The sequence below is a fragment of the Ornithorhynchus anatinus genome, chromosome 15 (assembly GCF_004115215.2).
Source record: "Ornithorhynchus anatinus isolate Pmale09 chromosome 15, mOrnAna1.pri.v4, whole genome shotgun sequence".
Lineage (NCBI taxonomy): Eukaryota > Metazoa > Chordata > Mammalia > Monotremata > Ornithorhynchidae > Ornithorhynchus > Ornithorhynchus anatinus.
Genome location: NC_041742.1, coordinates 3,969,435 through 3,984,694, shown reverse-complemented (window position 1 = coordinate 3,984,694; position 15,260 = coordinate 3,969,435). Strand labels below are relative to the sequence as shown.

The 15,260-nt window shown below is 46.3% G+C and overlaps 1 protein-coding gene across 3 annotated transcripts in view; it reads left to right on the top strand.

Moving 5' to 3' along the window:
- Positions 1-1,232: 1,232 nt before the first annotated feature.
- Positions 1,233-15,260, top strand: part of PITPNC1 (phosphatidylinositol transfer protein cytoplasmic 1) — a 160,033-nt gene continuing 146,005 nt past the window's right edge. The window contains exon 1 of one of the 3 annotated variants that reach the window (XM_029079665.1): positions 1,233-1,280. In XM_029079665.1, coding sequence (XP_028935498.1) covers positions 1,248-1,280 — 33 coding nt within the window. In that variant the 5' untranslated portion in view covers positions 1,233-1,247. Of the gene's footprint in view, positions 1,281-10,029; positions 10,907-15,260 lie in introns of those variants that run through there. The other 2 variants (XM_029079664.2, XM_029079667.2) reach the window with 2 other exon arrangements.

Sequence of the window (15,260 nt, the reverse complement as noted above, 5' to 3'; positions counted from 1 at the left end):
AAAGTCACACAGCTGGCAAGTGGCAGAGCAGGGATTAGAACCCACAACCTCTGACTCCCCAGCCCGTGCCCTTTCCATTAAACCATGCTGCTTCTCTATATATATGCAAATATATGCTTCTGTCTTTAAATGTACATATATGCACACGTATGTGCATATGTACTAATGTGTATATATCTATAATTCTATTTATTGATGTTGATGCTACTGATGCCTGTTTACTTGTTTTGATGCCCATCTCCCCAATTCTAGACTATGAGCCCGGTGTGGGCAGGGATTGTCTCTATCTGTTGCCGAAATGTCCATTCTAAGTGTTTAGTACAGTGCTCTGCACATAGTAAGCGCTCAGTAAATACTATTGAATGAATGAATGAATAAAGGTTGTTATCCATAGTTTGATCTAAACGAACCTTTGGGTGCCCTGGGATTGAAGGTGTCAGGTGTGATGGCATTTGTTAAGCCCTTACTATGTGCCAAGCACTTTTCTAAACACTGGGGTGGATACAAGGTAATCAGGTTATCCCACGTGAGGCTCACAGTTTTAATCCCTATTTTACAGATGAGGGAACTGAGGCACAGCGGAGTGAAGTGACTTGCCCGAGGCCACACAGCAGACAAGCGGCAGAGCGGGATTAGAACACATGACCTTCTGACTCCCAGGTCTGGACCCTAACCATTACGCCAGGCTTCATATGGGCTTCTCTAGCCTGAGGAATCTCACGGATGCCTGTTGTGAGAGAGATGAAGTGTGTGGGAGAAGGGGTTTCGCCTTCGGACATGGTGCCTGTGCTGTGCCCTCCTGATCAGAGAAAATGGGCGTTTCGACCCAGAGTATCACTGTGGCCTTCGTGGTTCTGTCCAAAGGGGCCACCCAGACATCACTAGAAGGGGAGCGGGGAACAGGATGGTGTTGTATGGGATGCAGTGGCCAACAGCAAGTTAAAAAATGGGAGCTGGGAATGCTTAGGACGGCAACTGTTTTCACTGGAGCTGTACAGTCAGTGGAAAGAGCATGGGAGTTGAAGAATTTGGGTTCTTCTTCCTGTTCTGCCCTTGACCCAGTGACCCTTGGGCACTGTCCTCATTTTCCTCATCTGGAAAATGGGGAAAATAATACCTGCCTCTCCTTCCTTCACAGAGATGTTGAGAGTGCGACACAGTGAGCAGCAGAGAAGGCGCATCCACTCTTCAATCTCCTTCTCTCCCGTCCCCACCTCAAGGTATCATCCTGAAACTGCCCGCTAAGAATGCAGGAGCCGGTCCAGCCCTGGCCATGCTATGTGAGTTCAACATTTAATTTCTCAGGATTCCAACACAAGCTTACTTCCATGAATTTTGTCAGCGCCTCTGTAGAAACACAGTTCCAAGTCATGCTGGGCTAAAAACAATTTTGGGCAGAGGCAAAAATTGTATAGCAGGTGAAGGGGCAGGATCAATGTCCAGGGATGGGGTATTATGGCCACTAAGGCATTGCTAGGGAGGGGAGAGTGGGAGAAAAAGTGAAGCTGCATGGCCTAGTGGCAAGAAAGAGCTCGGAATCAGGAGTCAGAGGTCATGGACTCTACTCCCAGCTCCACCACGTTTCTGTCCTGTGACCTTAGGCAGGTCACTTAATTTCTCTGGGGACTCAGTTGCCTCATGTGTAAAGCAGAGATTAAGACTGTGAGCCCCACGCGGGACAACCCAATTACCTTGTATCTACCTCAGTGCTTAGAACAGTGCTTGGCACATAGTAAGTGCTTAACAAACACCATCATCATTCTTTTCATTCCTTACTAGTGAGGAAAATTGGGAAAGCCCCTAGTAGAGGCTATACTTGTGTGTTTTTTAACTCATGTTTTCTTAGGTTATATTGCACTTTTTCTGTTATTTTAAAATTTGGTGAATGTCACTGGTCTTTATGTGAAGAACACAAACTTGGCAGTGGGAGAAGAGTTGGTAGAAGGGCAGAGAGGCTCTAAAAAGATGTGACAAGCTTTTGAGACTAGAGTTAAGATGGCAGCATGAAGGAAGGGAGCAGGCCAGAGGCAAAGTCTTGTGAAAGTTGGCCTGGTCCTTCTTCTAACGGGTTATTCCCTGCAGGAGTGGGGAGGAGCAGAAAGGATCATTGAAAAGAGAGACCTGGAACTCCAACATTTAGAGGGCCCAGTGAACTGTAGAAGAGAAAAAAGGAGACAAGTGGCATTTCCCAACAAGATCAAAAATCCAGGGGAGGAGAATTGAGGGCTGGGAAGGGCAGGATTCAGAGTTGAGAAACAGGGGTATCTGTCACAGTCCAACTTCAAATCTGACTTTGCTCCTTGAAATGATGGGAGTCTTCCATTGGGAACAATGGATGATTCTCAGCCCTGAGACTTCTTTGAAGGAGGAGATTGGCATCAGGACAGAAGGGTGAAGGGTATGATCGAGGGGAAGGAAGTAATTTAATACGGAAAATCCCTAGATAGTTCAGAAAGAAATGTATGAACTGTATGCAGCAATCATTTGGGGGCAAAAATTACCCTGATTTAAAATGATGCAATTTATGGGACACTCCGTGCTTTCGTATGGGAAACAGGGATTTAATCTTTAGTTGGCAACTCTATCGTACATATTGTCACTATATCAGTTGAGTAAAGAAGTAAGACATATGACATTTTAAAGTGGACTTTTTTCTGTTGAAGTTGTCTCAGTAGCCAAGAAAGATAGTTGACCCTATAAGTTTTTTTTTACACAGTTAGGAAAACAGTCTCCACTGAATATCTGAAAAATATTTTACCGCTCCAAAAAAATGACTATCATGCTCGGCTACTATTTTTCTGAGAGTAATAGAAAGACTGACAGCATGACATCCAAGAAGAACCATTCTCAGATTTAAGCTGTCACATCTTATTCTTCCTACTCTTTGTAAATTATTTCAGTATCTGTCTCCTCTGCTAGATCGTAAACCCCTTGAGGGTAGGAATTCTGTCTGCTAACACTACTGTATTTTCTTAAGAGCTTATTATAGTGCTCTGCACACAGTAGGGTCTTGCAACTCCTGTTAATTGATCCTGGACTGAAAGGTGCTCTGGAATAATAGGACCCTGGCATTAATTACGGTTGCCTTAGTTACCTATTCTCATGACAAAGGAACAGTCCAAAGGATAATTGTCTCTTTCTGGAAGAGAGGAGCTGTGAGTTGGAATGTGTTACTTCTAGGCTTAGCACTACACCAAGTATGAGCAAACTGTTGAGGGGAAATCTGTTCTACAATGTAGCATGACACTTGGGATTTCAGGTCAGGTGCTCCTGAAACAAGGAACAAATACTCAGCAATAAATTCTTGTCCAAATATTCAGAAATGCAAAAATCTTTAAAAATGTATAAAACCAAAAATATTCAAGACTCATTTTAATATAATGAACCATCAGTGCAGTAAACCTAAACTGCCAAACCCAGGATTATAATCAGATAGAGTTGGAGTCCTTGACTGGTACCCACAGGTTTGTATACAGTTGGGATTAATCACATCCCATAGCCTGTTCATCCAACTGCCTCCGGAAAAGCCTCCCCCAGCACTATTTGTTGGTAAATATGGGCACTTGATTGGAGGAGAAAGCAAGAGGGTGGGATTTTAGAATGTCCTTAGTTGAGTGGCCCATCACCTGCAAGCCCAGAGCATGCAGCCTATTAATATCAATCAATCAATGGTATTTACTGAGCCATTACTGTGAGCAGAATACCATAATAAGTGCTTGAAAGCATACTATACAATTGGTAGATGGTGCTATACAGTTGGTAGGCAGGATTTCTGCTTTCAAGGAGTTTATAATTTAGTATTGCTGGTGACGTAGCCAGCCATTTTTCCCAGACCATTGAGCACATCAGCAGGAGATTGGGTAAAAGGATATTCATCTTGACTTGTCTCAGAGTTCCTCTACCACTCTGTTGAGATCTCTAAAGAATCACAGAGTAGAGAGTTCAATTTTAACATATTTATTAAATTTTGGAAACTGCATCCTGAGCTACAGTGTTTGGGGATTGTTCACTTGAAGCAGTCTGATTTTACCACATACCTGTCGATGCTATTTATTGAACGTGTCTTTTACTGCACAGCTAGAAGCAATTTCACTTTCAAAAGTGTTCTCTGTGTTTATCAAACTGATGCTAATCAGGGCTTCTGGGAAAAACTGCCTTTGGGACTTGTTTTGTGTGGGTTTCTTGCAAAAAAAATTTGCATTTGCTTCAAAAGCTCACAGAACTCAGGTATGTAACTCCTTGGGAAACAATGTTTACTACATTAATTTTCATTTCTTTGAAAACAATGGCAAAACCACTTGCAGTTAACAAAACACCAGTGGAATTGGAATGGAAATAGGAACCACTGAGATGTGTTGGAAGATTGGCTTTGTGGGATGAAAAGGGCATCAGCTGTCAGGCCAAGGTAGGCAGGGGGAAAAAAAAGAGGCGATGTTGCTAAGGACGTTAAGGAGAGTTACCTTTGTTCAGAGGTACAAGAAAAGGAGAAGGTCAGTTGGGATAAGGAAAAAACTAGGATGACCCTTGGGAGGAGTTGATCCTGGATATTCAGAAAGAGAAGGTGAATGCTGACTTCTTTGGTCAACTCACTAAAGAGGGTTTGGGTAAAAATCTGGTAGATTTAGGATCTATAACATCGTACATATATATGCTAAAGAAGTATGTGAGCCTGCTGCTGGGTAGGGATTGCCTCTATCTGTTACTGAACGGTACTTTCCAAAAGCTTAAAACAGTGCTCTGCACACCAGTGAGCACTCAGTGATTACGAGTGAATGAAAGAAATTCAGCAGATATAGGTGGCCATTGAGGTGTTTGGATTGAAATCTCCTAGTGCTGAAAATCGAAGACTCTGACCAGGACAAGAAGAGGCCCTTTAGGGTTGACCCCCTGCTTTCAGGGAAGTACTAGTAGTTGAGGATCTAAATTTAGAGAGATATGTGAGCAGGCACGATCACAAGATAACCATATTCATGGATTGTAATGTAATTGTAAATGAGGTGAGCATTTAGACTCTAGACCGTGCGCTCTTTGTGGGCAGGGAACCTGTCCACCAACTCTGTTGCTTTGAACTCTCCCGAGCACTTAGTACAGTGCTCTCTGCCCTCTGCAGGTGCTCAATAAATGCCATCGATTGATTGATAAAGAAAAGGAACTTTAGAAAAGCAAACTGTAACACGCTTAGAGCACTAATAGGAAGGAACCAGTAGAAAGAAAGGCAAAGGAATCAAAGGAAAGCTAGTGGTTCTTTAAGAGTTATTTCTACCAACTCCTTGCCTACGGTACTTAAGTTAGCCACATCAAAAAGTTCTGAGGGGTCTGGAGCCCAAATGGGAAAATTCAAAATTAGAAAATGAGCCAGATCACTTAGAGAAGTTGGCACTTCTAGGACAAGATTAGAAATGCATAGGCTGGGAAAGGATAACAAGGAAGAGACATAAAAGCTATGGGGAAAAAAGAAAGCCTCAATTACAGTAGGGAAAGAGGAGCCCCACGGAAATGTTAACTCTTCCTAGTGCCCAGGAAGGGACGGCTGAAAATGGATGGCTGGGATAGGCCGAAGTATTTAATTTTCTCTCCTGACTTTACAAACCAACCAAGCCAAGACCCACTTGAAGTGAAAGGTTGGTAAGTAAAAATACAATAGGGGAAGAAACTATCAAATGGATTTTTTAAAATGGTCTATTTTTGTCAGCAGAGCCTGTGGAGTTACATTTTAAAAGACTTCCCAGAATAAATGGGATATTTAGGAGGCCACTGAAGATGGTAAAGGGTGTGGTTTGGTGGATTTGGGAAATGGTGGTGGGGGGGGGGCATTCTAGAAGGTGATTTTAAGTAGAGGGAAGAGGAAAAGATGGGGGAGTTGTGGGTGAAGAGAGCAGATATGTTAGGTTGGGGTATTTTGGTAGAGAAAACCTTAAAGCCAATGATGATAAATTTTTGTTATGTTTTGTTTTTTCTTCTTGTGGAAGGAGGTGGGTAGCTATTGGAGGTTTTGAAGGAGTGGAAAAGCATTTGCCCAGGGATGTTTCAGAAAGATGAACTGGGCAGTAGCAGGTAGTACAGACTGCAGAGGCAGGAACAGTAGTCTAACCATGATATGACGTGAACCAGGGTGGTGGTTATGTTGGTGGAGAGGAAGGGTTCACTCTGAGAAGTGTTTTGGAGGTAGAACCTATTTTAGATTATCAGAACCAATTGGTTGCAAACCAATTTGCAACCCCTAATTTACCTTAATCAAACAGCATACCCTGTTGGGGAGCAGATAGTGCCAGACAAACCTAATCTCCTTTTTTTAATGTGACTGAACTTATAGAAAGGGAAGGTGCGATTAACCTAAACCTCGGTAGGATTTTACTCTGTGGTGTCCTCATTGGCACCTTCACTGACAAAGTGGGACAGCACGATCTTGCCCACACTATTGTTAGATCACAGTATTACTGACTCGGGGGTCACATTCAAAAAGGAAGTCCATCAATGGCTCAAGATCAAATTGGGGGTAAATATCAAGTAGCATTCCAAAGATATTGGAACCTCTTCTCTGTAGCATCTGTATTGGTTTGGGCAACGGAATGAAGAGCAGGCTATATGAGACTAAATTGAGTGAAATTGCTAACCCTCTGGAAGATGGGATGACAACACTTAAATTGGAAAACTGGTCCTGCAAAGTGGATGAGATCCAATAGGGACAAGTGCAAAGTAGTATACGTCTTGATGAAAAAAACCACACTAATACAGATTGTGTTGCTGATGGTGAAAAAGCCATCCTGGTACTGAAATGTATCATACGAGAGTCAGGAATCCTTCCACGGGCTCTGTATTGGTTAGCGCTTTATTGGAGTTGATTCAGTTCTCCTATAATATTGGGTTTTTATATATACACATATGTATATATATATGATGACGAAAACTGACGATATAGGTTGTGCATGTTGTCAGGCACGTTCATGCATGTAACCATTTTTTCCGACAACACATCCCAATCGCATTCTTTCCATATGCACGCCTGTTGTCAGAAGAATTTTGCCTAACATTGTTCTTTCCCAAATGTATAACGGAAACACACGTTATGGAAAAAACGAGTGTATTATGTCCACTTTTGATTCCTATCCTTTAAAAGGGTAAAGAGAAATCAGAGAGGATCCAGAAAAGAGCAATAAAAAAATTGGAAAATAAGTCTTCCAAGTGGGATTATTTAGCACGGGGCAAAGACAGTTATAGTGTGGTTTAATAGCTTAGTGTAATGAGTGGTTTTATGTTCTTCGTGTCCACTGGGGTCTGAATAAAAGGAAATGAGTTTACTGTAAAGTAGGGGAGATTTTTGCTGGACCTAGAGAAGAGCATCTTGACTCTCGGGTTGCTCCGTAACCGTGATCCTTCCAGAAAACTTTGGTCTTGTCCAGAGCCCGTTAAGATCCCGGCAGAAGCCAGTGAATAGGACTGTGTAGGGCTCTGAACGAAGCACACTCTTTACTCAGTAGATGGCACTGTCTCCCTTTTGGGCCAATGGGTTAAAGGTTCAGATTACTGTCTCCCAGATGTCTACGGCACATTAACTACACACTACCTGTAGGGAGGATGGATGGGGTTCCACTCGGCAGTGTGAACATCTCGGAGAAGTCGCCGTATTAAAGAAGAGTGGGAGTGGGATCATAGGAAGTTGTTTCAGTCCATCACAAGGATTCCAAAACGATAGAGTTGTTTAAAGTTCTGCAGTCCGAGCTCGGGCATAAACCAGCCCCTTCTTCTTCGAAAACTCCAAAGAGCATTGCAGCCATCTTCTCGGCTAATACTTGGATCCACTCTCCAAACTAGGTATGGGTATGCTATTTCTTGCCACAAGGAAAAGCTGAGGCAGACAGCAGTTAGGATGCTTTCTCCCGGTCCCAGTGAGCCAATCACTGATCCTCCATGTGCCGGTGTCTACTTCTTTGTGCTGGCTCATAGATTCTGCTGTCTTGGGAAAGAAGGCTAGGTGCCAGTTAAGACATTACACTTATTTTCAGGAACCGCAAGCCCTGAGATTCTTTCCATATCACAAACCCAAAAGTGTTGTGATTCATCGCTGTAGTGTCACATTTAGTCTTCCATCTCGAGGAATTTGGTTTAGCCCTACATCTGGTGAGATGTTTACCCAGAAAGTAAAATGTGCATCCGTTTTGCTCTGAGGAACCTAGTTTTGTGGGATCAAAGGTACCTCTGTCGATCTCTGGGGGGCTTTGCGGTATGTTGGCAGGGTAATAAAGTCCCTGGCCTTCTGGGCATCCCATGCCACAAACCCCTCCTTATTATGATGGATGATTTGGGTTAATTATTCATGCCCAGTGTAGAAAAGACCATTTGCATTTTATCTGTGCATTTTGGTCATTAGCGGGGATTTAATATGTATTACTGTTCCAGGTAACGAATAAAAGTGGGCTTATTCTGAACGCCTGCAGCGGGGGGGGGGGGGGGTGAGGGGGCCAGGGTTTTCATCCTCGAGGTTAGCTGAAAAACAAGCTTTAAAATACCAGACAAATAGAAAACAGATTTCAGCCGTTGCTTGCTGCTTCCTGAGAAACCGAAGAATGTGCCTCTTGTGGTTAAAATAAGGGATCTGTTTAATATGGATGAAATACCAACACTCCAGGCATTTTCATTGACATTTCACTCTGACTTTTTGAACCTGGGCTGCCATCACGAAAACCCATTTTGGTTGTTCTGCGAAGCCTGCTGTCGGGCTCTGGAAGTGTGGCAAAAGAGGGATCTCTTGGGGATTCCAGCTCTGCCACGATTCTTCCTTTCTCCACTCCAATTTCTCCTGGCTCCATGTTAGCTTTGGGACTTACTAAGTGTGTGCCCTCCTGGCTCTGCCGCTTGTCTGCTGTGTGACCTTGGACAAGTTACTTCATTTTTCTGTGCCTCAGTTTCCTCTGTAAAATGCAGTTCGAGACTGTGAGCCCCACCTGGGACGGGGACGGCGTCCAACCCAAGTTACTTGTCTCCACCTCAGCGGTTAGTACAGTGCCTGGCGCATAGTAAGCGCTTAACAAATACCATCATCATTATTATTACTTTTATTATGTGGTGAGCGCCGGATTGGATATAAGACGATCAGAAGGTCCCAGAAGCGTTTAAATCAGTCAGGGCTAATGACCGAGGGCCTACTTTGGGCAGATCCTTGTACGAAGGGCTGGGGAGAGTGCAGTGAAGTACAATTAGACCCACTTTACCTACCGTCAGCGATCTTCCTAGTCGCGTTCCTCTTGGCCCTGGCATCTGAAGAGAGCCAGGCCCACCGGACCTAACCCTTGCCATCCCGGCCGCACACCCCCGCAAGCCCCCCTTGGCAGCGAAGTGGCGGTGAAGGTGTGGGTTTGGAGACATTATTGTTATGATTACTCATTCATTGATTCAATCGTATCGATTGAGCGCTTACTGTGTGCAGAGCACTGTACTAAGCGCTTGGAAAGCACAACTGGGCAACAGAAAGAGACAATCCCTGCCCAACAATGGGCTCACACCTCCAGAAGGGAGGAGACAAGCAACAAAACGAAACAAAAGAAGTAGACGGGCATCGATACCGTCAAAATAGATCATTAGAACCAATATAAAACAGTAATATTACTGTTATTATTCTGAGATGCGGGGCAGAGGGGAGCCTCAAGCACGTTTCTGGGTGTTTTCCACCGAGGGGAGATGGGCCCAGGTGGGAGGTCTCACCTCCGGGGGCCGGAGGGCCCAGCGGGAGGGATGGCCCCCCGCCCCGGCTGCTGGCAGGCTGGCAGGGAGGCAGGGTGGCAGGCTGGGAGAGATAGGCTGTTTTGTTTAAATCCTCCACATTCTCCGCGGTGCCGGAGCCCCATTGGCCTGTCGGGGCCATCCCCTCCCCGCTGCTGATGTCAAACAGGCCCTCACTTGCCCAACGCCCCCACCCACCCCCCTTAATCCCCACCCCCGTCCGCAGACCCAGCCGGAGGGGCATCCGAAAGCCCGGCCGCTGCCCCGGGCACCAGCCGGAGGGAGGAGCAGGAGGAAGAGGGAGGAGGAGCAGGAGGAAGAGGGAGGAGGTGGGGAACATCCGGAGCCCTCCCTCGTCCCCAGGAGCCAAGGTGGGAGTGGGCGGCGGCCCTGCCCTGCCTGGCCCTGCCCGGCCAGTCCCCGAGTGCCCGCTCGCCGGGAAGGAGCCCTGGCCAAGCCTTTTGTCCGCCAAGCCAGCATCCCCACCTTCTTCGCCCGCAATGTGTGCCAGGGGACGTTAGGGCCGGGACACGGCTGCAACCCGGAGGGGAGGCGGACTGCTCCATTTTCTTCTTCTATTTTCAGGTTTTTTTGTGTGTGAGCAGGGAGTTTGATCCGTTTTTTAATTGAATGCCTTCGGCCCGGTATGCCTTGATCGAGCTGCCCGTCCTCACTCGGCCGGCCCTCCGACGCCCCCACACTCCCTTTTCCAGCCGATCGCCTCCCCCCGCCTCTCCCTTTGTGATTTCGGGGCGGGGAGACCACCGAGATAACCCTCCCTCTCCCCCCCACCTCCTGCAAAGAGAGAAGGGACGGCGCCCATCGCATCCCCCCCCCGGCCCCCAATCCGGGCATGCTCTCTGCTTGAGAAGGAGGAAGCCGGCGAGCACTGTGTGGCCGCCGCCGGGGTTTCCTGGGTCGGCGTGAGAGCCGGCTTATGTGACCCCAGCCCCTCGCCCATTCCCGCCCGTGCTCGGGTGGGGGAGAAGAGCGGGGTTGCCCGGGGGGGGGGACTTTTTTCCCCCCCACTTCCCCCCTCGCCTCCTCCCCCGGGATCCGTCTTCGCAGCGTGCACCGTGCAGACCGCGGCCGCCCTCGCCCTCTCCGAGGTTTCGCAGCCTTGCAGCCCGGCGGCAGGAATATGCTCTTGAAGGAGTACCGGATCTGCATGCCTCTGACCGTGGAAGAGGTAAGAAACGGCGGCGGGGACGCCCGGGAACCGGCAGGGAAACTGGCCCTCGGCCTCCCCCCTGCCCCACCACCAGAAGACCCCCGGGGCGTTGGGTCTGAACGTTCAACTTCTGCCTCGGCGACTGCCCTCGCCCAAACCGGGTCCTTTGCAAAACTGGAAAGGAAATCCTGTTCAAGCCGCAGCAGCAACAACAACAGCAACCAAAAAAAAAAGGGGTGGGGGGTGGGGAGGGCTGGATAATTGCCTTTAGCCCCGTAAATGCGGTGAGGGTGGTGGGGGAGGAAACGTAGCGTGGCCAAAATAGCTGACCAGTGCAAGAAGGGCAGGTCCCGACCAAGGGACGTAGGGATTGGAAAAAATTGGGATGTAACTTCCCATCCCCTCCCCCCCCCCAAAAAAGAAGTCACCCTGAAGGTTCAGTTCAGGGATCCTGGAGCTTTTCGGTCGGGGAATGGGTCAGCTGGCATGTGCCATTCCCCCTCCTGCCCCCAGGTAGGTAGGCAGGGGTGGGGGCTTCAGTTTGTTGCCCCACGTGGCTGCGCCTCGGGTCAGAGAACTCCGGACTTTGGAGAAGGACTGTGTCATGTGTGTGTATCTCTGTGTGTGTGTGTGTGTCTGTGTTGGGGGGGGTGAGTCGCCCCCACCCCAAACCACCTCCTAGAAAGGTAGTCGTGGGCCCTTAGACCCCCGGGTGTCTGGGTGCCTAGGGGAGCACGTCTATCCCCCATCCCAGTTGATCCAATCGTATTGATTGAGCGCTTACTATGTGCAAAGCACTGCACTCAGTGTTGAATTCCTCCATCCTGTCTGGTAGTTGCCCTGTAGGAAACGATCTCGTCCAGCAAACTTCTTTCTCTACCCCCTTCTCTCGCCCTCCCTCCATTAACTCAATCATTTATTAAGCGATTACTGTGTGCAGAGCACTGTACTAAGCGCTTGGGAAAGTACGGTACGACAATAACATACAATGGTATGGATTTTCCCATACAATGCATTACTTTAAATCTAGGTAATTTCTGCCCTCTCTCTCTGCGCTCTTTTTCTCTCCCCCCACCTTTCCCCTTTCTCTCTGTCTGCGTATCTGTCTCTCTTCCTCCTGTTTTACTTTTTTTTTTCCGGGTTTTTGGATTTTGCGGGAGATGTCGTTGGCTCGGGGGCTGCCGCTGGGCCACAGGATGGCGCTTCCTGAACGCCTTTCCCCTCTCCCCGGTGCGGAGCTCCCTTCGCTCCTCGTCCTTTTCCCTCTTCGTCCTGCTGCGGATCGTGGATCCCGGCTCGGGTATCACGGGGGCCGGCCCTTCTGCCCATTTTTCCAGCCTCTGCATCTTCCCTCCTCACCCCCTGCGAATCGGAGCATTCGCCACACCTCGATTCTCCAAAGGATTCTCCAGGGTGTGCCTTGTCCGGCCCTTTGGCAGCTCCTTTTCTGTCCCGCCCCATCCTCCCTAGGTCTGCCCCAGGTTAGCACATGTACTCCGGGGGGGATTTGGAGAGAGGAGGGAGAACGCAAATCAGTCCCTTTGCATCAGGTTTTGGAGAGGGCTCCTCCCCAACCCCAGTGTGTTTCTTAACGTAGGTGCAGATTTTATTTTTGAGTTACCTTCTCCACCCCGCCGCCCCTCCCCTCCCCCCCACTGTGTTGGGAAACTTAGATTTGGCTGGAAATGGATATGGGACTTTATTAGTGCTAATTATGCGCCAAGCACTGTGCTAAGGGAAATGCAATTAGTTCAGACGAGATCCCATGTCACAAAGGGCTGACAATCTAACGGTGGGAGTTAGGTCCAAGGGGTGGATTTCTGGGGCAGTGAGAGACATTTTTAATGTTACGTGACTGGACTGGAGAATTCAGTTAAGTGATTTGTTTTTCAAACCGTTGCCTTACACCTAAAGTCAATCTTCTGGGTTCTTCTTTCCTCATCTCCAGCTAGTTTAGGGACATTAAGACACTTTGGCAGGTTAACGGGTATCTCTACACTGCCTAGAGATATTTCCTCCATTTTTGTCTGGATCTTGAATGGGGACTTGTTGCATGGAAATACAAGAAGGTGGGGGGAGCAGGAGGGGTCCCTTTGTCCCTTTAATAAAGACATCAGTTAATTTGTCAGTGAATGCCTTCCATTGCCAATTGGCAGACTGAAGAAACTTGACTGTTCTATTACATAGTTAAGGTGCCCTATGTTGAGAATGATGTGTTATTTTCAAGATGATCTCAAAGTTCTCTTTAGTGCTAAAACCCTGGGCACTGAGAAAGTTGAGCACCTCTTTCCATTTCTTGAAAGAAAGTGTTTACACAGGTGTGCAGGTATCGCACCCAAGACTGCACTTCAGAGTCTGCTCCAACTGTTGATTTCGCTTGCGCAGAGTGAAACCTAAACCAAATTTATGGAAATCTAGTTTCTGTTTAACAGTCACAGTTAATTAGTAACAAGGTCCTCACTTTTAGAGGTGGGTTCTTATGGACAGTTTCATGCCGAATGTAGCAAAGAGAAATTGTGGAAGAAGAGAAATTCAATGTTCTCAACCAAGTGGACACCTGAAATGTTGATCTAATTCTGTCTGGTCTCTCCCTTTGACAGTAGGCTTTTTTGCACCAGTTTGGAAGTACAGTGCAGGCAGTAGCAGAACAAGATGCCAAATCAGATATTTTTCATACATCAATATCAGAATAGAAAGTCTCAGGCAAATTGTTACATTATAGGAAGTCACATCTCCAGGATTTACTTTTTAAGAAAGAAAACTCTCTTAGGAAACCATCATTCTCCTCCTTAGCCCTTATCTGAGTTCCTTTTCTAATTGTGAGGATGTTGATACATTTCTGTTCTTGCACATTACCCTACCGGCCGTAGGGCTGATACGTATCAGGAATGTAGGTGTCCTTTTTTTTTTAATTGCATTTTCACATTGGATGGAATGGTAATTTGTTCCATATAGGTTAGAGTAAAGTGTGGACTAAATATAAATGTATACAAATCCCCAACATGAAATCTTTTGTTTCTTGAGTTTGTGCCTTTTTCCCTTAGTTTAATGTTGATTTATGTACCTTGGGTGGGAGATAGCTTAGAAAAAAAATGTCAAATCATCCCTATACAGTGTGTTGTTGCCCTATTCTTTCCTCTGGCAATGAGCGTGGGCCCTTCATACCTGATATATTGGGTTTGCAGTGAGTTTGCATCTGGCCACATTTCTGAGAGCAACTTGTTCTTAGGGAATGAATCGTGAATTTCTCATGTCACAAATGGCCCAAAGGAATGGGGAAAGAGCTGGGAGGTGGGTTTGGGGAGCTTAGGTTTAATGGGCTTTGTGCTAACAAAATCTTTTATGAGCCCTATTGCTGACACAGATGCCTAGGTACAGAAGATAATATTTGTTTTCAGCATCAATCAGTCAATGGAACTTGAGTGCCTACTGTGTGCACAGCACTGTACAGAGAACTTAGGAGAATACAGTACAACAGAATTGGTAGGTACTTAACCTGCCCACATCAAGTTTACAGTCCAGAGCTTGAATTTGGCATTTCTTTTTTTTCCACTGGTAAAGAACAGTGGCTGCTTCGATTTTTGTCTTGTAATTGTTTCCCAGGCTGTAAGACAGGGCACTGTCGTGTTCAAAGAATTACGATATTTGGAAACAGTGCAAATTTTCATAATCTTTTCATGACTATTTTTAAAAGCTGGTTTAAAGGGAGTTATTTAGACCCCCAGCATGTCCTAAAACTCCCCTAACCTGGCACATTCTTCCTAATAATCAAGAATTAAAAGAGGAAAGAAATTAGTCCTTGTTTTTTTCTTTATTCAGGAGCCTGTAGCAAGCTCCTAAATCTCTCTGGGGCCACCCGCAAACTTCTGCTTTGAGCAAGTACTGAACCCTTAAAACACAAAAAGGAGGGGGAAGCTTCATTTAAGAATGGATTTTTCTCCATATTACAATGTGGGATAGAAATTTTTTAAGCAGCTTTTAAAAATCCGATACGTGTATACGAGTGAACCCGGAAAGTGATGCTTACCCCACTTTGTCTATTTCGGGAGAATAATTCATATGGTATCTATCAATAATAATGTGTTCATATTGGTGATAGCCTTTTGGGGATGGTAATTACCTGTCTGATCGAGTGGAAAAGTACAGGGTGATTTTCAAAACATATGACACTTTGAGAATGATAGTTCTGAAAAATCAGAAACACTTCCTGTTGCTTCAAATGATTTAATGAAATACAGTCAGTACTGTCTCTGGAGGGTGTGCTGAGAACATTAAACTGCTCATGAGTTTCTTTGCATAAAACCACATGACCTCCTAGAAGAATAGAAGGTTTTCACCATCAGTACATCAGCTCAAGGGTATAGGATGTCAT